The sequence below is a fragment of the Carcharodon carcharias genome, chromosome 8 (assembly GCF_017639515.1).
Source record: "Carcharodon carcharias isolate sCarCar2 chromosome 8, sCarCar2.pri, whole genome shotgun sequence".
NCBI lineage: Eukaryota > Metazoa > Chordata > Chondrichthyes > Lamniformes > Lamnidae > Carcharodon > Carcharodon carcharias.
The window spans coordinates 31,227,344-31,249,961 of NC_054474.1; the positions used below are offsets into that span (position 1 = coordinate 31,227,344).

The 22,618-nt window shown below is 41.0% G+C and overlaps 1 protein-coding gene across 1 annotated transcript; it reads left to right on the plus strand.

Moving 5' to 3' along the window:
• Nucleotides 1-1,119: 1,119 nt before the first annotated feature.
• Nucleotides 1,120-21,829, plus strand: shroom1 (shroom family member 1). The gene is made up of 7 exons (XM_041194364.1): nucleotides 1,120-3,690; nucleotides 5,042-5,112; nucleotides 7,251-8,000; nucleotides 8,930-9,430; nucleotides 13,872-14,004; nucleotides 18,663-18,935; nucleotides 21,569-21,829. The coding sequence occupies exons 1-7, from the start codon at nucleotides 1,120-1,122 to the stop codon at nucleotides 21,821-21,823; spliced, it is 4,554 nt and encodes a 1,517-aa protein (XP_041050298.1). The 3' UTR covers nucleotides 21,824-21,829.
• Nucleotides 21,830-22,618: the final 789 nt, after the last annotated feature.

A 22,618-nucleotide genomic window follows, 5' to 3' on the forward strand; every position in this document is an offset into this window, starting at 1 on the left:
GATCTGCCTGCAGCACATATCACCCCGCCGCCCTATAAAAATAAATCTTCCTTCTTCCTCTTTTCCTCCCTCTCTGTTGGGAAAAATTTGGACTTTGCTGAGAACCAGAAGCACACATCCCGTGAATGAATGAAAGAAAGTAAAAGCTCCCCTCAGTGGACCAGCTAGTTTCTGAAACTTCATGAATTGGGAACCTCAGCTAGGGCCCTGACACTGTGTGCAGTATGTTACATTTCTAAAGTACACTATACCCATGAATAGATTACAGTTCTTGATACTCCAAGTTGGCTAAGTTGGTAACATTCTTGCATCAGATTACAAAGTTGTGGGTTCAAGTCCACTTTACGACTTGAATAATTTTTTGTATTCATGCGTGGGATGTGGGCATCACTGGCTAGGCCAGCATTTATTGCCCATCCCTAATTGCCCTTGAGAAGGTGGTGGTGTGCTGCCGCCTTGAACCGCTGCAGTCCATGTGCTGTAGGTACACTCAGTGCTGTGAGGGAGGGCTTTCCAAGATTTTTCACCCAGCGACAGCAAAGAATTGGCTCTATATTTCCAAGTCAGGCTGGTGTGTAGCTTGGAGGGTAACTTGCAAGTAGTAGTGTTTCCATGTATCTGCTGTCTTTGTCCTTCCAGATGGTAGTGTTCATGGGTTTGGAAGTTGCTGTCTAAGGAGTATATACTTGAGTATATTATCTACTGTCCCTTTAGTGTAATAATCCGGTAATGCTCAATTGCTAGAAGTAATTTGAAAGAAGTCACATGTTAAAATTGAGCCTTCTATCCATTCAGGTTGACATAAAAGGTAAGGGGCTCTATTCAAAGCACAAGAGATTCGCCTGGTCAACATTCCTCCCTCAACCAATGGTACCAACAAAATGTCCATTAGTCTCATTTTCTGTCTGTTGATTGTTGCTGTATGCAAGATTGGCTGTTGTATTTTTCTACATATTTAGAAGCATTTTTGTTATGCATGTTCTTTCTTTACTCCAGTAGTAAGTGCTTTAACTGTAATTAATTTCCTTTCAGAAATTGTTTCAACTAAAGAAAGTAGATGACTCTTTGCGGCCTCCTTTGGAAATGATGATGATCAGATTACAGAACAACACTTGAAGCATGGACAGGTTGGACCAGAAAGCAGGCACCACTAGTCATTTCTCTCCTGACAGACTCACTGGCCACATAGACCAGTTAAACCACCATTGCAGCAAAGGGGATTCTGGTTACAGTTCCTTCTCTACTTCTTTCAATGCTCCAGAGTACCTGTCTCTAGCTCATTGCAGTGAGAGTCCCAGGCAGTCAGGAAATGTGCCTCCCAATTCAGAGGCATTGCAACAAACTGATACAAAACTGATGTCAGTAATCTGTGATGCTGGTGTTATGGGCACTGAAGAGAGACCTGTGTTCCTGTCAATGGAGAACTCCAATAGTAATTGTCATGATGGGAAATATAATTGGTCGAGCCCACCTCCTCCTCCAACACGCCGTGATAGTTTCCTAGTTACCAGGCAGCATGATGGTCTTAGTAACTATTACAGCCATGATGGGCCATGCCCACAGGATATGACAAAGAGATCATCAATTGACAGCAAGACGCAGGGGATAACTATTGAAAGTAATCAGCAATCTAGGGAGATAATGAACCTGCCCCTTAAAAGACATCCTTCTGATCTTGGAGAAACCTATTCCCAGACTCAGTGGTGTGGGTCTACTTCAAACGCTATTGGTTTTGTGAAAAATCGCTCACTTGAAGGTTCAGACAATTTTACTTCCAAACAGGGTCAGAGCAACCCAACTGGCTCATCACCTTCCTCTATCCATCACAGCTCTGGTGCCACACTTGACTACAGAGAATCACAGCAACAAATCTACAGTCTCCCATTGGCACAGGGAATTAAACCACTTTCTGTTAGTCATCAACACGTTGAGCTACCACCTGTAGTAACTCCTAGTAGTGCTAGTGAAAGCAATCAGAAAGCAGCACCATATCTTTACATCACCAGCACATACACCCATACATCTACTCGGGAATCCAGGCCAGTAGAAGGCTTTTCAGGCCCTAACCTGGCAAAGGGCCCGGAGAAGACGACAGAACCACAAAAATCTGAGTTGGATCCTAAGTTTAATATAGCTGGAGATTGCGAAGAGGGACAAGAATCTTTGAATGAGGTGAGTCCCAGACATTTAGTGCTTCAGTCACCTGGTCTGGGCTTACAAACTACGTATGGACAATTTGAGTTTAGGGGGCATAACAACACCAGCAGCAGCCAGATCTTCTACTGTGGACCCAGGGAAAGTTCTCACAGCCCTAAACCACATCCTACCATGCCTGAGTCAGCAATGCAGAGCACAAAAAAAAGCCAGAGGCAAATGAGAAATAACATAGACAGTGCAGGACTTCAAATAATTCCACATTCAGATGCAAGAAATAACTACAGTGTTCTGGAGAGCCACTCGTCCAGGCCAGCAAGACAGTCATGTACTGATGGTGTAATCACTGCTGAAAATACTCCAATGTTACACCGACTTGCCTTTGAAAGCATGAATACTGCTAAAAATGCAGCAGTGAATGCTAAACAGAAAAGGCAACTCACTGAGGGGTCAAAGGAGGAATACAAACAGAGGGAAGGAAACCAAGACCTGCGCCGGGGGTTCCAAAATAAAATGGCACAGCTGCGAAAGTGCAAGAGTTCTTCCCAGCTCTTAGGTGAATCTACTGAACTCAACCAATTGAATGAAGAATCTCCAGACACCTCGGGCTCATCGATCGATTCTTCTAAAATTGCGTATAGAAACCAAGTAAAGTATGCACAGACTAAGGTCCTGAGGGAGACCTCTTTTAAACGCAGAGATCTCCAACTCAGTTGGCCAAACCGAGCTAAGCAGAAGCCCACTGAGAGGCCAAGTCTTACACATCTTCGAACAGTTTCTTTGACAGACCCGAGTCATAGCCCTGTTGATCCTATAATCACAGCTCCATTATCACAAGTTTTGCATGAGGATCTACAAGCTGAAGCTCTGGCACCCCAGCACCAGACTGCCCGTATAGGGAGCAGGAAAAGACTGACATTGCAAGAAAAGAAAATGTATCATTCAGAACCTGAAAAAATAAATCAATTGGGTGTGCTGAACAGTTCAAGAAAATGCACTCCTTCATGGGAGCAGGAAAAGACCTGCAACTTCCCAAACACGCAGGGAGGGAGGAGTTTTGTGGATTCAAGGCGCCAACTGTTTGAAACGACTTCCTTGGCAGCAAATGCATTGCCTGTGGGGCTAAAACAGATTCAGCACAAGGCGTTAGCTGAGTACATGGATCGCAAGAGAAGTCAGAGACCTTGTGGCACGGAGCTCATTTGCGACCAAAGGCAAATGGTGAAGGTCACCCAGCACAGGAGGTTTTCAGAGTGGAGTAACAATGCATGTCCCAGCTTCAGCCCTGCAAAATGGCAGAACATATCTCGACACAAGTCTGCAGAGATACTATGGGAACCACGGGATCATTCGGTGGCAGTCCCTGCCCACTGCAGTAACATATCTCCTGAGAGCCAACGCTTCCAAAATCGGGCAGGTGACATTACGGTTTCCAGAATGTTTGCCTCCACTGATAATTTGTTGGACCAACCAAAATCTGTTCACTTTGTTGGCCGCCCAAGATCAAAGTCACACATACATCCCTTGTTTCCACAGGTATGTACCTAAATTAAGTTAGCTGTGGTTGAGTTGCTCTTGTTTTGGTTTGCTGTACACTGGCCCCTGTGAGCCTGAGTGGTGCAATTGGTTGAGCTTCTGCCTCTGAACTGGGAGGCCCTGGATTCAAGTCCCACTTCAGAGCTTATTGGCCACGACAGAACCCAATAGTGCTGGTCCTGGTCCCCAGTCTGAGTAAATGGAGAGGGTCAGTGATAGGAAGGGCATCTGGGTGTAAAACCATGTGCCCAGACCCAAACAGTGGCGGTTGATGCAGAAGGTGATAAAACCAGAATTGTGGGAAAAGCTGAAAGAAGCGGTGAGTGCCAAGTCCAGACCAAGTTTGCAAGTGGGTTCTGGTCCTATATGAAGTGAAGTGAACAGAATCAGAAGTAGAGGATAGGAATTCTGAAAACAGTGGGAGGAAAGGGTGTTTTGCAACAATTGTAAAATAATTTGAATACATGTTTTGGAAATATTCTGTAACTAAAACAATCAGGAATCTTAGTTCAAAATTTTTGGTTACCAAGTCACCAGATTAACCCGAGGAGAAGCTATGGCTAATGCTGTCCCTTTTAAAATTAGTTTTGCAATTTCATTTTTAACTACAATAAAATCCGAGTTTGAAAAGAATTAATAGCAGACATGTTGGTTGGGTGGTTTGTTAAGAATTGGCAATGTTGGATCAATCCTTTTGCATGCAAACATGGTGACACTTTTATCATGGCAACAGCATTACATAGAATTACATAGAGAATAAAGCACAGAAACAGCCCACATAGTATGTGCTGGTATTTATCCTTTCAATATATTCCCTTTTCTCTCATGTATTCATTTAATTTTCCTTTGAAAGCTTCTAAGCTACTTGCGCGACCATTTCTTATGGTAGCAAGTTCCACATTTAATTCACACCTCGAGTAAAGAAATTTCTCCTTATTTCCCTATTGGATTTATTAGCAACTAAGTTGGATTGATGGCCCAAGTTTAGGATTTTCCCACAAGTGGAAACATTTTCTCCACATCCATCCTTTCCAATCCATTCAGAATTTGGAAGACCTCAATCGGGTCAGCACTAAGTTTTATCTTTTCAAAAAAAAAACCTCTTCAATTTTTCCCCACAGGTGTGAAATCTCAGTTCTGGTACCTTCCTAGTAAATCTTTTGCACTAATCTCAGTGTATATCCTTTTTATAGTATGGATACCAGAAATGTGCACCATATTGTCTGACTAATGTTGCCTGACTAGGGTCCAATGCAATTTTAACATGCCTTTTAAAAATGTATTGAATTTAAATCAAACAAATCAAAGAGCACAACAGATGTTTTTCTGAAGTTTTTTTTTTCTGGTGCAGAAGGATTCAGCTCCTGGTCGATGCTCAGAAGCACTCAAACAAATAAGCAGCAGTAACAACTCCTCCTTCAGGTGAGTGACAAGACATGGTCATTTCCATGTGGAAAGCAGATCTGTGTCCATCTCTGGATGGAACCATGTTTGGGTATGTCCCTCACCCGCAGACCCTGCCATAATAGCAAGGAGAAAGCAGGTAGAGGATTGCTGATGCAAAAGATATTTTAATGTTTTAAAACTGAAAATGTTCTTCCTGGTACCTATGTTTGGCAGCATTCTGAAAGTACTTATATAGGCCCCTCCTACAGTCCTGCCCCTGCTGCTTCCTTTGGTGACTTCTAAGACTGTGGTTCCTTGTCCACCGTTGCAATGCAAATAGCAGGAACTATTGCAGATGCCTTGTTTGCCTCATTTGCATGTCTCCTGAGTGGCTACAATTTCTACTGCTGGGACTAAACAGCAAAAAATAGAAGACAGGAGTCAGACCGTGGTGATCATTCCCAAGTTGTTTTCCACCTCTGTCTGTTCGAGATCCAACAATAAAATCATTGGTGCACAGGTGGAAGTTCTATCCCAGTGTTGGAGAGAGCCTGCAGTTGAATGGCCAATGCATAGATAGATTAGCAATGTGGTAAGTTGCTTTGATGTGACTTTACATCACCACGTAATGTGCTGGTGAAAATTGTTCATTTGAAGAATGTATCTCTTTAAATTACCTGTTAGTTTGGAAATAGCCTACAATTCAAACAACATAAAAGGTCCTGTATTTGTATAGCACAGTCTGTTTGGATAACCAGCCATCATTCTCTTTGGATGATGGATAAAGGGTGAAAATATCAATACTAAATATTTTGAAAAGATCTTAACCTATTAAGGCAGTTACTGTAGACAGAAGCCATACAATGATATTTGTGTGATTCAGTGGTTTATTCTAAATAGGGATATCATCCCCCAAAAAGCTGCAGTCGTTCCACAGCCATCTGCTTAAACTTGAGCCATGAAGGGGGACATGGGGGGCAGCTTTAGATTCTTTCTGATGGGGAACCTGACTTTTTTGTGCATCTCCAAATCAGACTTCTGGTGAGAGAATAATGGGAATATTTTTGGTGGTGGGGTGGGAGGGGGGGTTGTGGTTGTGGGGGTTACCTTGAGTTAAGGAGGAAATTTGTCTTTACCATCACCTGAAAACCATATGGAAATTGGCAAAAAAAAAAAAATTCATTAATGCAACTTTGAGGAGGCTATAATGAAACTGTACAGTGCTTTGGTCAGACTGCACATTGAATTCTGTGTCTAGTTGTGGTTGGTAAGGAAGGAGGGGAAATGTTCAAGAAATTAAAACATTGAAGAGAAGAACCAGGAGTATTGATCCCTCGTGTCAAAGTTCTGAGTTATCAGAAAAGACTGGAGTGATCTTGTTGAGGTATATAAGAATAATAAAAGGAATGGAAAAGGTCAATTTTTAATATTCCTTAAAATTAAACTGAGGGTAGGCTTAAGTCCGTAAAAGGGAAATTGAAGACACATTATCAGACAGTTCTTTGCACAGAAAGTGATCAACACATTGAATTGTCTCCTGGATAGAGTCATGGGAGAGGGGAGACCTGGAATAATTTAAGAAACAATTGACTGCTGCAGTAGGGAAACGTATAATCTTTCTGGAGAAAGAAAACCTAAGATGTCTTCCTTCTTTGTGGTAAAGGAACACAAAATAAATTGTAGAGCTATGGGGAAAAGAACGGGATGTGGGATTGGCTGAGCTGCTCTTGCAGAGAGCCGGCATGGACATGAGACTGAATGGCCTCCTGTGTTGTAACTGTTGTACAATTCTATGGTCAGTAGATAATTACAGCAATCAAGAGAAATTCACTCATTCACCAGCAGAGGATGCTGTAAATTGTCTTCAAATATCCCTGTGAGAAAAAACATATGTGGGGTCATGTTAATTGGATCATGTTCCATGGATTCTCTTATTTTCATATCTTAATTATGCTCTTAGCAAATTATTTTTCTAGCTCCTTTTGGGAAATGTTAAAGGACAAGCCATTAACTGTTTTAGCTGGAGTTTTATTCCATATATCCACTATCTAGGAGTAAGGGTGAGAAGATCTTCTAATCTCGGGTTTATTTGAAACTAGTTAATTTTGTGATGTTTGTGCCCCAATTCTGCATTCCTCATCCAAATCTTGTCAATTTGTAATGTTCTTTCCCAGGCCCTTTACTGCTAAAATCAATTCTGTAACTGAACCCCCGATTTCCTATTCAAAATGCCATGAAAATGAGTGTAAAAACTTGGCACCCAGCAAAAGCAGCCTTGAAAGACCACGAGGAAAGTCCTTGAATGAACTGGAATCGTCAAGAGTCAAAAGTCTTTCACTACGGAGCAAAAGCTCTGACCAGCTCCACTGCACAGTGAATCACAGTGAACCAGCATCCGAAACTGGAAATGTAGAATCTCAAGGAAGACCCAGTGGAACTCAAACTGAATGGAATAACGTAGCACTGACATTGAAAAGAGGACCTGCACCCCCACCAAGGTTGCCTTTTCCCAAACAAAACTGGACTAAGTTGAAGAGGGAAGACAGTAAGTCAGGAACCAACCAAGTTTCAACCACCACATTGTCGGAGAGAGGCTCCGCCATGGTCAAGACTCATGTAGGTTCTTCTGGTGCAGCATCTCCTTCTCTTAGATCGCCATCACCGCATTCTGGGCTGCTGTCGCCACGCAGGAAATTGGGAGATCAGGCATATTCCCATTCCTCCATGTCTTGCTGGGAAGATGATGTGTTCCTGGAGGATTTCTCTACAACTTCAGAAAACAATAAGACCGATCCTTGCATCGCTTCTGAAAACATTTCTGCTCAATTCAATCTCGCACGACAGCATCCTTCAAAAGCATTCGAATCTTCATCCATGGAAATTGCAACAAATGAAGAAACCAAAATGATTCCACAATTGACCAGGTAAGGCAGCGAAACCAGTCTTTTTGCTCTATTGCAGCTTTTTAATAATCTGACATTTATCTTACCCACAGTGCCATAGTAAAAGGTTAAGCATCTCAATTAATGTGGCTTGAGGTGTAGCACAATGAATGGATCTCAAAGCTTCAGCTGCAATTTTAAAACTATTGGGGGCAATGTATCAAGTGTCTCCTTCTTTGCTCCCATTTCATTTCAGCTGTGAAAATGCCAGCATTAGGGTGAGCTTGGCTTCAAAAATGCTACTCAAGGTGCCAGTTTGTTGAATGTGGATACTGGTGCTATTGAAAAGTTTAATTAGTCATGGAGGGGGGATGGGAGGGTGCTATGTGGAGATGGGACCCTCACTGTTGATGCCCATGCCTGAGGAATCCTTACTATGCCTCTGTCAGGAAGGGAATTGCTTTTATAATTAATCTCAACCATAATGATAGTGAGAGCTACCTCACATCTGAGCTACAATTTTGAGGAAAGTCTGTGCTATCTGAGCTGATGTAAGGAAACAATTTTAAAGCAATATAAATTTTTGCACAAGCCCAATATTATATTAAATGTTCTTGTAATACTTTCTCTTATTTTCTGTGAACCAATCCTGCTTGGTAAAAGTCTGGTAGTTCAGGGCTCTGTCAATAATCCTCATAAATACCTATCTTTTATTGGCTCACCAGGGGAAATGCAAAAACAATGTTTGAAAATACCTTTCCCAGCACATTTTCCCTTTCTTTTCCTTCCCTGGTGGAAGCCTAGTTATAGTTATGGGCCTAAAATGCTCACGTGGTGGGTGTGCTTGGTAGAGAGGAGGGACTCCCTAATCCAACTGGAAATTAGCTCCCCCATTATGAATCTGAGCTGCTTCTCAAATGTTGTCTTAACTATAGCTTTTAGACATGACTCCATGATTTTCTCTTCAGTAGAAAGAATTCACTGCCAACAAGGGAATCTGCTCAAATGAATCCTAGAGGAAATGGCGAGGAACATCATTGCAGGTACATGCCAACAGAGTTGGGATCTTCGCCAAACTGTTCAGACACCAATTTTGAAAGGCCCATGCCAACTTCTATGGCACAAGCTGCAAAGTCTGTTGTGGGCAAAAGTGAGAATGGTAAGTTGTTTCCAGTAAAAGACCATCAAGATAACAGGGAAGTGCCAACTCAGCAGCTTTCAACAGACCCAGATACCACCTCAGTCCATCTGAGGGTGAAGACAAAATCTCCTGAAGACCTGAGAATGGAGGAGCTTATGAAGGAAATTATAGATGAGGATCATTCACTAGCAGATGTCCTTGATCCCAGCCCCAGAAGGAAAACTATAATAGATCTTGTGGGAGAGTTGTTTCAAAAGGATACCATGGTGCTTGAGGCTTGTCAGAGAAAGCAAATGTACAGTCAGACGATGGAGAAAGAAACCAAGAATAAGTAAGTAGTTTAAGTACACTTTTTTTTTTTGCATGTACCCTGCCACTAAATTGTAGTGAGAAAGGATTACTGAAAAGTGAGTGAGCAGGCCTCCTCTTTATGGCCTTAAAACCTGTCAGTAATGATTTTGGAATGCATGCCATTATACTCGATGTAGTGAGAAAAGCAATTTTAGTTATTAACTTTGAGTGCAAGAATGAACTAGAATGGTTCTCCTTCCAATTTCTTTCACTTTCTGTGGGTTAATTATCAGGTGCCCCAGTGCATCTTCACATGGGTGAGATCAAGATCATGAGTAGGGTTGGAGGGTAACTGTACTCGGGGGTTTAGTTGCTCTGTGGGAAATGAATTGATGAGTTGCAAAATGGGTTCAGAGCAAGAATGACTGTGCAGCACTAGTTGGGATGTCCACTAACATCAAATAGCAACAGTTAAGCTGTTTGTGTGATATTGTGTGGAAATGGGTAAACACTGGACAGAAGTCTTCTGCTCTTTTTAAGCAACTTTGATACTGGCAGAACTCTCTTTCTCCAGTGTTAAAAATGCTATTGAAATTGTTCAATATAAAGTGATTATTGATTAGTGTATAGGGTCATCCACAACCCAAGCCATATATAAAACCTCACTCACTATCACTTTTCCCAAGTACATGACAGTGACAGTGAAATATGTGCTGAGAGCAACCGGAAAAGATATTGTATTTGTGTCCGAACTGCTCTAAGTACCAGCTGCTGCAACAGGCTAACCCAATGGTGGGGGTGAGAGGAGACAGGGAGCCAGCAGCCACATGCTGTGTTATTGGTCATATGGCATCATATTGAGGGAAGATGTAACAAAAAACTACTCAATGGTGCACGGCAAGAAGCATTAACTAACGTTTCCATTTATTTAGCATTCAGAACTTAATATAAAACTGTCAGGTATCATTGATGTTTGGACCCATCAGCAATTCTCCTGCATTCCTTTAATTTGCTCCGTGTGAATGGGGAGACAGATGTGACATTGTATCACACAGTCCCTCACACAGCCGAGGAAATGACCTGCAGCGAGTGGGCAAAAACATGCAGCTGCACTCTGCTGAATACCATTGGCTGGCAAATTCATCTTAAATATATAGGTGTATTTTTTGTGCTACTCGGGGTGAATGCTGATATGAGGAAGGCCCTTGACCCATCTAATATCATCCATCCAAAGATAAAATATAGTTGCCCTTATTGTGACATTGGTTTGTTAAATGAATCCAAGTTTATTATTCCATTGTCCTGTGTAGAAGTCCCTTCCTTGTTCATTGATCAATCCTTGTATGGACAAGAGTTTCCTATTATTAGACCAAATCTTGCCTTTTACTAGCCAGTTCTTGGGCCCTTTGTCCTATTATCATGGTTGAGCTGAAGTGGTGGCCTGGATCTACCTTTCTTCATCCTGTTTACTATTTAACAACAGTGAAATCTTTATTATCTGGCATGCATGGGGAATAGGTGGTGCCAGTTACCCAGAAATGCCGGTTATCGGAGAGTTCCATTTACCAATGGAAAACAGCGCAATACTTGTAGCACAAACTAATATGCAAATACTCGAAGTTCAGAACAGTATTCTTTTTACCTCTAGATCTTCAACATTACATCAAAACATAAATTATAAATAATACAGGTACAGATTCCAGATAACTTCATAATTGTTTCTGGTTGATAGTGACAATTGGTAATAGGGGAATGTCAGAAATTCTGGTTAGTGGAGAATTCTGGTTGGTAGAGTGCCGGATAACACACAGTTTACTGTACCTGTATGTGGTTTCCTCTTCGTCTTTCCAGGCTGAAATAGCATGTTTTTTTTATTATTATTATTTTGTTATTCTCATTTTTTGCAGGGAGGTAATCACTTGACAAACAATTGCCAGTCTGTATGTTCACTTTCTGTCTGCAACATAATGCAGTTTAATTACTCACATAAGGCCTTATCCCATTAAAGTATTTCTTGATCTGGCTTCTGAAATTGGTGAAGTGCACATGTGAAAGACACAATATCCAGTCCAAATCATGAGGAGATGCTAGTGTTATATCTTGCACTGTAAGATTAGATAATGGGCTCCATGACAGGACATTCAGACCACTTATAGAGGTGGCCGACAATGGTGTACCAAAGAGGATAAGGCAGACTCTAATTTCATAACACTTATCTTTATATGAAAATGCAGTTCTCTGATGATTGAGATCAACATCTTTACTGTTTTCTGCATCACCTTCAGGAATTGAACCTTACCCTCATGCCTTAGGGATATAAAGGTCAAGGTGTGGCCAGACCAGAACACTGTATGAAAGTGTTACATTCTCCAATATACCTTTGGGTCTTTATAGTTCAATGTTAAGATAAAGCATATCAGCTTTTCATTTTTTAGCATTAATTGTCATCCAAGAACATCAGTTCAGATATAGTGCAAATTAGTTAAAGCCTTAACATAAGCCCCAGAAGAATATACCGTTCTGCACTAATGTGACATTATTGTCACATTACAGGTTCAATTTGAACTCAAGGTGGCATGCAGGAAAGTGAGTGGTCAGCCTGTCCAGGAGCAATAGGTGAGAGGCTTGGCCAATTTTAATGCCAGTCTTTATTAGCGTGCTACTTTCCAACATCTTGACCAAAATGGCCAGAAGATCGACCATTAAAATAAGGCAGCAGGGGACCACTGCCGGGGATCCAGCGGTATAATACCTAGTACAAGGCAAGTGCTAGAGATACTGGGCAGTGAGGGGCAAATTGGGGTAAAAATGTGTTAGCAAGGCAGGCCGCACTACTCCAACACCCTCCTCCCCCCCCCAGCACTTAAATGTTGCAGGCCAGGTAGGATCAACTCATGATAGTTCCAAGGGGAGAAAATGGAGTTCAGGATGATGAGGCAACAGCAGGCCTGCTCATCTGACTTTTGTCCCATTTTCTACCATAATCCTGCACAAGCTCAGGTGGGATTGTTGAAGAGAATCCAGCAGGTAGGGCCCTATTTTAACTCCCTGCTGCCTGGCATAAACTAGAAACATAGAAACACAAAAAATAGAAGCAGGAGCAGGTCATTTGGCCCTTTTGAGCTTACTCCACCATTTAATATGATCATAACTGATTCTCAATCACAACACCATACTCCCGCACTCTCCCCATGCCCCTTGACACCTTTAAAGTCTAGAAATCTACCTATTTCCTTCTTAAATATATTCAGTGACTTGGCCTCCACAGCCTTCTGTGGTAGATAATTCCACAGGTTCACCACCCTCTGAGTGAAAAAGTTTCTCCCCATCTCAGTCCTAAATAGTTCCCATATCCTGAGATTGTGACCCCTTGTTCTAGACCTGGGTGGGGGCCCAGGGGAAACATCATCTCTACTTCCAGTCTGTTCAGCCCTGTCAGAATTTCATTTCAATGAGATCCCCTCTCATTCTTCTAAACTCCAGAGAATACAGGCCTACTTGGCCCAATTTCTTCTCAAACGACAATCCCATCATCCAGTAAGGGACTGAACCATTCCTTTCCCATCCCAATCTGGCCAACTACAATTTAAAATTACAGGCAGCAGGGATACTTGCCCCCAATCAGGTAGCATCCTCTAGATTTCTCTTACCATCTCTTCTGGCACTACAGCGGAAGTCATCCTGTAGTGTTGATTGTCCTGACCCGTGCTAACAAACTTCCCTTTAGTGACTGAAATCATGGTGGTAGCTCACCTTATATAGACTTTACAATGCAGAAACAGGCCAGTTGGGCCAACAAGCTGACTCCAGTGCTTATGCTCCATTCTACTTCAGCTAATTCCTTCAACATATCCTTCTATTCTTTTCTCCCTTATTAAAATACATCAAAATGCCTTGTATAGGAAATAACCTCTCACCCAGGAAAATGTGTTGGCGTACAGTGGAGTGAATAGAAGTCTTATTCTGCCCTTAAAAAAAAACTTGAGTTGAGGCTGAAGATCAGCCATGACCGTGTTGAATAGCAGTGCCGGCTCGGGAAGGCCGTATGGTCTACTCCTGCTCCCATTTCTCATGTAAAAAGAAATTCCCACTTGATCAATTGCTGTTATCTGTTGGAGTGAGGCACAGAATTTCTCAGCTGAGAATCCTCACCAACAGTTTTATGTTCTGGACTCATACCTATTAAACACTCATTTGGGATTCCCTCAAACTTATTTAATCTAAAATCCTTGTGTCCCCTAAAAGAGGATATATGTTTGAGAAGAATTTGAATCCACACTGCACAATTGAAACTGTATTGTAGTTGCTCACGGCATCACCCAGCTTCTTATTTTCCAAATGATATATTTCACATTGGTAATTTACTATTAGTAGAATTAAAGTTAGAATAAGTGGAATCACGTCTTGTTGATGCCCGATATTCTGCAGTGTTAATGCAGTCCTTTGGAACCATAACTCTGTTATCCTATTCTTTTCATTAGAGACAAGCAAGGCACTAAATTCCCATCTTCAACAAAAGTAGATTCCCAACCTGAAATATCAATCAAAATTAATCAGAAACAAGAAAACACCAAGAGTGAAGTGCAATGCCCAAGTGGTGTCATGGAGAAGAAGGTGAGTGTTTAACAATGAGGTTCCACCACAGCTCTGTTCCTCTGAAGCCAGCTAAACATCCTACATGCACCAGCTAACCCAGTTTCTATACTGCATTCCAGTATCTTATACCCTCAACACAATGCACTTTGACTAATGCCATCTCCAATATTAGAGGTATTTTTATGTTCACTACATCTGTAGTTAAGAAGAATTCTCACCATGTCCTAGTACCCTTTTGCAGGTGATCATCGCCCCTGGCTAGTGGCCGCCTATGGGAAATAGTCTGCTACATTCTAATGCTTACAATATTACTGACCTCTTCCAGGTAACAGTATTATTGCCTCTTGCAAAAATGTGCTGCAGACAATGAGAAGATTTCTTCTGTGCAACAAAATCATTAATATATTCTTTATAAATGGGCTTTTAATTTTGTTGCACAGAGGACATCTTCACATTATTACTAACTTGCAGTGATGTGATACAATCACATTTAGTGCTTTTTTAAAAAAAAATTCTTGCAAAATGTTTTGGAATTAAGCTGTGCTTTTAGAGTTGTATTTTAAAACATAGATTATAAGAAGGAATGTCACAGGCTGTAGGCATTGACAATCTATTAAAACCAGATGACCCAATGTGGGGACAGTCACAACTTACAATGTATTTCAAATTCATACAGCAAAGGTTTATTTATTGCCTTCTCCAGACCCATTAGCTGGGATGACCAGGGACACAATTAGTCATCTTATTCAGATGGCTAACACGTATTCTCACCTTTGTGGGGGGACAGTTCTGTTCACTTGGCTCAGGCTTGAGGTGCCTGTGGTGAATATACTTCTGGGTGAGTGGGTAGTCTATTTGGTTGACAGATGTGCTGATGAATCATTGCATAAGAAAATGTTAAAGACAACAGCCCTCTGCTTCTTGGGGTCAGAATGAACAAATATTGGAAGGAAACCTATGTTTGGGGTTAGTTAGGTTTTGGACATAGGACTCCTCAGCACATTCTTCACCCTGCAAAACCAACAATCTAGGAAGTTAGGTTTGGAAGTTGATATTTATCTAGAAAGGAAAACAAGTTAGTCAGCCCCTGAAAGAAATAGGATGTATGGTTTATTATTTTTTGCATTACTCAAGAAGAGAAGTGAGATTGAAGGAAGCAAAATTTTCTATGTCAGTGACTTTCATTTGAACACTGGCCATTTCTGAAATTATGTAGCTTAACAATCCCTGCCTGACCTTGTCCTATTAAGTGTTTCTCTGACTGCTTTCAAAAAATGTGGAAAATTACATGTGAAGACACAAGATCCAATTTAAATCACGAGGGGTGCCATTGGTATACCCATTGTGTTATAGAGTTGCCAACTCCTGGAGGCTTAATTATATGACATTTGATCACATGACATATCTTGGTTTTATTTTCTCTCTCGTAAGGTCCCTCTATTCCCTAACCCCTTCCCTTTCCAGGTCGAGTTTCTCTGTTTCTTCTTGTAAGCTCTTTGTCTGTAATGTCCACACAATGGGATAGGGCTGAAAAATTGCTATTCCTTACAGTTGCAACTTGACTTGCTGAGTACATTTTCTATACAATAGGTCAAGTTTATTTTTTTTATATGGCATTGCAATTTCATTGCTCAATGAGCTTTCAGAATACCAAAGAAAGAGTCCAACTGTGAAAAGAAATTAAATGCTTTTCCTGTTTAGAAAAGTTACCCACAGTGGTTCATGTATGCCATTGTTACAAGCATGTATAATACTCATTCATGGTCAGCAACATTGGACACTTCCCAGTGTTACCCCAGTTGAAAGTTTGACCTCAAACTCAAAACATTACCAATTTCTCATGTGTAGTTGTAAGCACTGGAGATTATAAATAAACCATTCAGCAGTTCTGGGATTATACCAAGGTAGCAATTTATTTGACTTGCAGTCCTTAACAAATGTCAAGACGCTTAAGGCCGGATTTTACCATCGAAGCAGAGAGCTTGAGTCAGGAAACCCTCCGACATGGCAGACCCATCTCCCTGCAAACAACCCTGGCACACATGATTTTTGCTCTGGGCGGGCGTTATCAAGTTGGGCCCACTGCCCCCAGAGGCAGGTTGGAGGTGGCTGCAGATGCGGGTGAGTCCTGACACCGGCAGGTTATAAGACCTACCTCTGTTTTCTGGGACTTCAGCCCAGTGGTATAAAAGGCTGTTAGACTATCCAGCCCTCACCTGCACCCCCCCCCCCCCCCCCTCCCCACCAACTCCATGTCCCTCAGATGTAATAACAACCTTTGGGATATATCAACAATGAAGTCTATTGAAACTGCAGGAACAGATGGCTAATGGTTTTTTCTAAGCCACACCAGATGCCCTGTCAGCCAATGCACTCCAGTAGCAGATGCTATTTTTTTTACTATAACTAACCACTGCAGCCTCTCCATTTTTAAAGGGCTGAAAATTTAAATAGCTTCAGATCAAGACACTTAATGAAACCTTATCTACCCTTCAAGAGCGTTTACATCTCCTCCATAAATTTGTGACTACACACTGTGGGTTAAGGCCCTTGGAACAGCACAAATGGGGTCTGTTTGAAATCAACACTAATTTCAAATGGCCCTACTGGGTTCGGCTTTCCTTCTTGTGTGATTCACACCCTGCCCTCTACCCCTATCACCCCCAGCTGAGATTACCCCTGGACAAGTCTGATCCCAGGGTGGAACCAGTTTGATAGATCCTAACTTTGTTTTGTTTGTTTAGATACATGGAGAGTAGCTACTGAACAGAGTCACAGGAGTCAGCTGATGAACTTTTAACAAAAGAATAAAACATTTATTAAACTAAAAAGGATTAACTAATATTACAATACTCCTTCCCCCACTAGTGTACCTTTACAGATATATACAGATTTGTAAGGATGACACAAGTTACAAAAGCAATCCTATACTCTAATGTACACAGTCCATGTAAACCAATAGGCACCCTGTGGTTAGACACACCACACTCTGAAACCAAGTGACAGATGCCACCTCAACCAGGTGCTATGGATCTCTCCTCAGCTGCCCCCAGACACTTATCACACCATGAGCCAACCGGTCTCAATGAACTTTGTCTTTCTCATGAGAGTTTCCAATCTCCACTCTCCAAGACCTCGCCTTGGAATCTTCTCCCAAACTGACATTTCCTCAAGGGTTCACTTCTAAGGTTTCAAACTCTCCTCCTGATATTCCTCTTCCCTGGGTCACCACATACATTCAAGCTGTTTCCATGCACTCTCACCAACTCAGCCATCAACTGTACCAATGCTTCACATGCCCATAGCAAAGAGTTACAGACATTCAGTTATCTCTTTGGACCTTCTTGCCTCTTGCAAGCTGTTCTTGTTTTAAGTCTGCTTTCTGCAGCTTCTGTCTCTTTAAATCTGAAGCTTGGAGCCTTTCTCTCTGCCCCTCACTCTTAACTTCACTTAACAGGACCTTTTCTAGGTTCATGTCCTTCCTTTAACTAGAAGGTCTTCTTGGGACTTTCCCCTGTTTGTGTCTCACTCCTTTGGCCTTGGGACTTTTTGGTTTTCTTGGGAAGTTTGCAGCTCACTCTCCTAGTCTCCAGCCTCTCTGGAGTCCTGGCTTTAAACTGCTTAAAACTGCTATTTCTTTAGTTTTTTCTGTGTGTATCTGTGGGAAGGACTTGCCTGTCTAGGCCCTGTTGTTAGGCAATAACACTGTTTTCTTACTCTTGTGTTTGCTTAATTTAAGTCGTAAACACTCATTAGAAATACAAGCACCTTTATAAAGTGAAACTAAAACTCTATTTGACCTTTTTCTTAACACACAGATACAGAAATACAAATCAAACTTCAACTTTAAAACTAAAACTCATTCCTAACACCTAAAAATACCAATATAACTTACTCAAACTGTCTCCATTTCCTAACAGTATAAATAGGTAAATGCACCAAACAGCCCCTGCACATTGATGAACATTGAGGCATTTAGTACTTTTAAAAAACACATACACCAATGTCCAATACTGCATTGGACAGTTTATAGGAGATAGGTTATATAGGAGATGAGTTTCTCCATTGTTCTCTGGTTGTATCAAGTGGCTTCCAGTTTGGTAGAGGCAAACTAAATGGATCTTGGTCTTTATTTTTGTTTAGCAATTCCTATGATCCTATATATTTCTATTTATAAAATTTGTTACCGGGCAGTGTGAACACACCCCTGAACATATGCTGCAAACTTTGAGAGAAGATACCCTTTTTCCAGCAAAATTATAAATTTCTAACCTTTTAAATGGGTTCATGATTATGTTGTGTACAAAACACAGAAGACATCTTCGCCCCATATTGTTGACTCTTGCTGGGAGGTATATTTAAAAAGTACCACATTTTAATCCTGCCTGCCTGGTGGGAACAGAAGAGTCTGGTAGTATAAGTGGTGGTTGAGTGCTTCTTGCTGCATTTCTGATGTGTTCCTGCCCTTTGTCACTTTAACTGCCAGGGTCAAACAGGAGCCATCTCCCAGACTTTACGTTGTAGGAACCAAATAGTTTATCACTTACCTAGGCTCCCACTTGTCACTCTTATGGCCCGAGTTAAAATTAGGCCTGCTGTGTCTCAAACTGATATAAAATTACTAATGTGTATAAAGAGAATGTGCGTGTTAAAAGTTATTTTGTTTTGATTTCCAGAAGGAGTTAATTAATACAATTAAATGTAAACTTCAAAAGCTTCAGGAAGCTAAAGCTAGCTTAAATGAAGATATCAAAATGAATAGCACGCTAGGTAAAGACATCGAGACCTGGGTCAGTGATGTCTGTACAACCAATGAAATCCAGAAATACAAGACCTTCATTGAGGATTTGGACAAGGTGATGAACTTGCTGCTGTGTCTATCAGGCCGCTTGGTGCGAGTAGAAAGTGCCCTGAGTAAAGTCAACGAGGCCACTGACTTGGAAGAGAAGGTTTGTTACAATAATCTAGTTGTATTCAGTTTCATGTTTTACCAGAGCTGCCATTAAACCAGGAGGCAAAATATTTTAATTTTTACTACCTTAATATTTTAAAATTTCCAGTAATTTTAGCTGTTGATTCATATGGATTTTGGGGTCCCCTTTTACTAGTAATTTAACACATACCAAAGTTATTTTCACTTGCATTTTAGGAAAGAACATTCCAGTGATTCCATAATTAAAGGGGAACAACATTCCAGTGTGGAAGCATCCCTTCCTCCTAGAAATATGGTGTAAAACGGTGTGTCACAGAGACTGTTTCATTCCTGAGAAGCTAAATTAAACATTTGTGTTAGTTGATAACATGCTCACTTCTGATTCAGAAGTTTGTGGATTTATACATTACTACAGGCTTGAGCACACAATTCAGGCTAACACTAAGGACTGAATATTCCTCTGGACTTGGGAGAACCTGACCTGCATACTTTTGTGGTTCACAAACTGAGCACCTAACCCATGTTTAGGTTCACAGTGCAGTTGTTGAGCCATCAGCCAGTGCAGGAGGATATTAATGCAAAGGCAAAGTGCTTAGAAGACCCACACAGTATATCCCATTTCCCAACAGTGTTTAAAGGCACCCTAAACCTCATGCCTCATCTCCCTCAATCCCCACCCAACCCCCATGCCAGTCCATGCCCCTCAGATCATTCATGGCACCCCTATGCCACCCCCCCCCCCCCCCCCCCCCCCATGTATCCTCCCTGGCCACTCAGCCAATATGATAACTGCCAAGTAACATTTATGTCACACAAATACCAGGCAATGACCCTGAATTGTTAAAATATTAAGAAATTAATTTTACTGTTGCATGTAAGCTCTTGCATTCTCACTGAACCAAAACATGCTTTAGCCTCGACCACCTGGAACTGCAAAGCATTTTGAAAAAGTGAAAGTGATGAAGAGGAGTAATGTGGATATTTTTTGATGGTGCGGAACGGTTCATCATCCACATCTGAGGAAACTGCCTTCATATTTCTGAAATGTTTTGACAGAATTGAAAGTGATATTCAAGCTGAATCAGCACAAATTGCTATTTCATCATCAGACACAATTGTGTATATTGATTTCCCTTGTCTATCAAACAGCACAATGCTGAACCTTAGGGGAGAAATGAGCTCAAATATGTTGCAGCAACTGCTTAGAGAAGGGATTAACATTCCAGGGCAATAATGAACAAAAAGGTCACCTTAAAGTAATACATTCTTAGGCTGCTTAGAGCTCATCAGCTGATTTGATTCATGCATTTAAGAGCTTATTGCCTAATTCGGAAATGCTGGCTGAGGAAATATGAGCCCTTTATTCAACCGTTCTGATACATTTATTTTGCTGATCTCTGTAAAATCTGATGACAAGACTAAATGAGTAGTAAAAGAGAGCAAATTCAAATTCAATCGTTGCCCTTCTGACTTTTCTCTCACTGGCCAGCGTATTAGATACCTATTAAGGAGTAAGGATTTAGTTGAAAGGTTCTGCAATTTTATAACGATAATGTGTAAAGAAGAAACTATACTTAAAGCTCGAAGATCTCAGAATATACATCATTGACCTTGGGGGGTAAAATTACAACATCATTGATATCGGTAAATATTCAAGCTTTAATGCAATATTAAGAGAGTGTTGCATAGATGTCATTTTTTTGGATGAGATATTAAAACAATGTCTACCTGTTCAGGTGGATATAAAAGATTCCATAGTTTTTTTTTGAAAGAGCATAGAGAACATGGAAATCCCCATAATGTCAACTCTTCCCCACCACTTGACCATGTCTGAGTGTCCAATGCCAAAAGAATCTGGGATGTCCCTTCTCAATATTGCCACAGCCTAGATAATCATTGCACAATGGAAAAGTCCTGTGATTCCATCACCTGTTTTTGCCATACTATGATACCTGGCCTAGTGTTACTATGTCTCAACGTCTGGCCTGGTACTTCCAGACCCCCAAAAATTCCATCATTAGTTGAACCCCACATTGCAATCCCCTATTCCACCAAGCCTTAGGTCCCCTTCACAGTGCTACTATATCCATGGAGCCCACATCGTTTTCTGAAACACCAATGAACTACTATCTAACGTCTGACAGCAATATGTTTGGTGAATATTCAGAATCAATGCAGTACAGAGGGGTACTGCATTGTCAGCAGTGTCGCCTTTTAGAAGAGACATCAAACTTTAAGGCAACTGCTCTTTAAAGGCAGAATAAAACTGTTGTGGTAGCTTTGACAAATGGACCACAGGAGGCTCAGGTACTGGTCACGATCATTTATTCAAGCAATTGCAAGGAGAGAACCATCTCAAGGCAGCTTGAGATAGCACTCTGACTCCAGTCCGGCTCCCAAGGCCTTTCTGTTGTTTACAGGCCCTAAGGTTGTGCAAGGTTCATCTGGTAACCTTTAACTGTTAATGTGCTTGGTAGCACTGGCTGCCTGGAGATTTTAAGTAATTCATTCCCTTTCAATAAATTCTTACTGTATTTCCCCTAACAATACTGTTTGACATGCCCTTCTAAAATAGCACATACTCTGATGTACTGCAACTAGTGCCACAGAAAGGTTTGCTAGTCCATAATACATGTTGTTTTCCTTTAGCAATCATTGAATGAAAGGCACCGGATGCTCTCCCGCCAGCATGAAGATGCCAGAGGACTGAAGGAGCATCAAGACCACCGAGAACGCGTGATCTTCAGTATCCTAACAAACTACCTCACAGAGAAGCAGCTTCAGCACTGTCAACACTTTTTCCAAATGAAAAAGGCTTTGTTAATCAAGCAAAAAGAACTTGAAGAGAATCTCAGATTGATTGAAGAGCAGCTTGAATCTCTCGAAAATACTCTTCAGATATGATTTCATTTTGCTGTGTTTAAAACTAAACTGATCATTGCTTTCCCAAAAAGACCCCCACTAAAGTTGAAAATAGATGAAATAATCCAGCTCACAAAGCAGGGGAAAATAATTATTTCAAAACTAGCAAATGTTAACTGTACATTTCTTATTGTTTTCACATGTAATAGCTTAACTAGATGATTAAATAAAATGAATTGGTTCTATTTTATAGTAATAGAGCCAGCTAATGGCACATTGTTGCTCATAGATAATTAACTGGAAGTTTTTGTTTAAATTGATAACAAGGGCCTGGATTTTGCAGCCAGTGGTGAAGTGATGGTACTTGTTGCTGACCTCGAAGAAGGGTGTCCACAAAGATCTAGTGATTTCTGTATCATGGATTTCACCTTCCTCAATGTTAATTTGCATCTAGTGCCAAGTTAAGGGCGTCTCCAGGTGTCAACACTGCTGATGTCATAAAGTAGGGTAAGCATCCAATCATGTTAGCGAATTCTCACAGACAGCAAACTAGGAAGTCAAAAGCACTGATTATCCTTCAATTTTTACTATCATTTTACAGACTAAATTAAAAATTTTGACATACACATGTATTAAAGTAGAAATGTCATGAACTAATTTTTAAAAATGATTTAAAAATGTGGAATTTTGTCATAATGGAGAAATGTAATAGTCCACTCATATAACTCACTTTTTAGTGCCAGAGAGCTTGCTTAGCAATAATTATAAACTTAATATGCTGTTAAAAACTCAGTCACATCCCATTCAACAAGGTTAACTTTTTCAAGGGTTTTACAG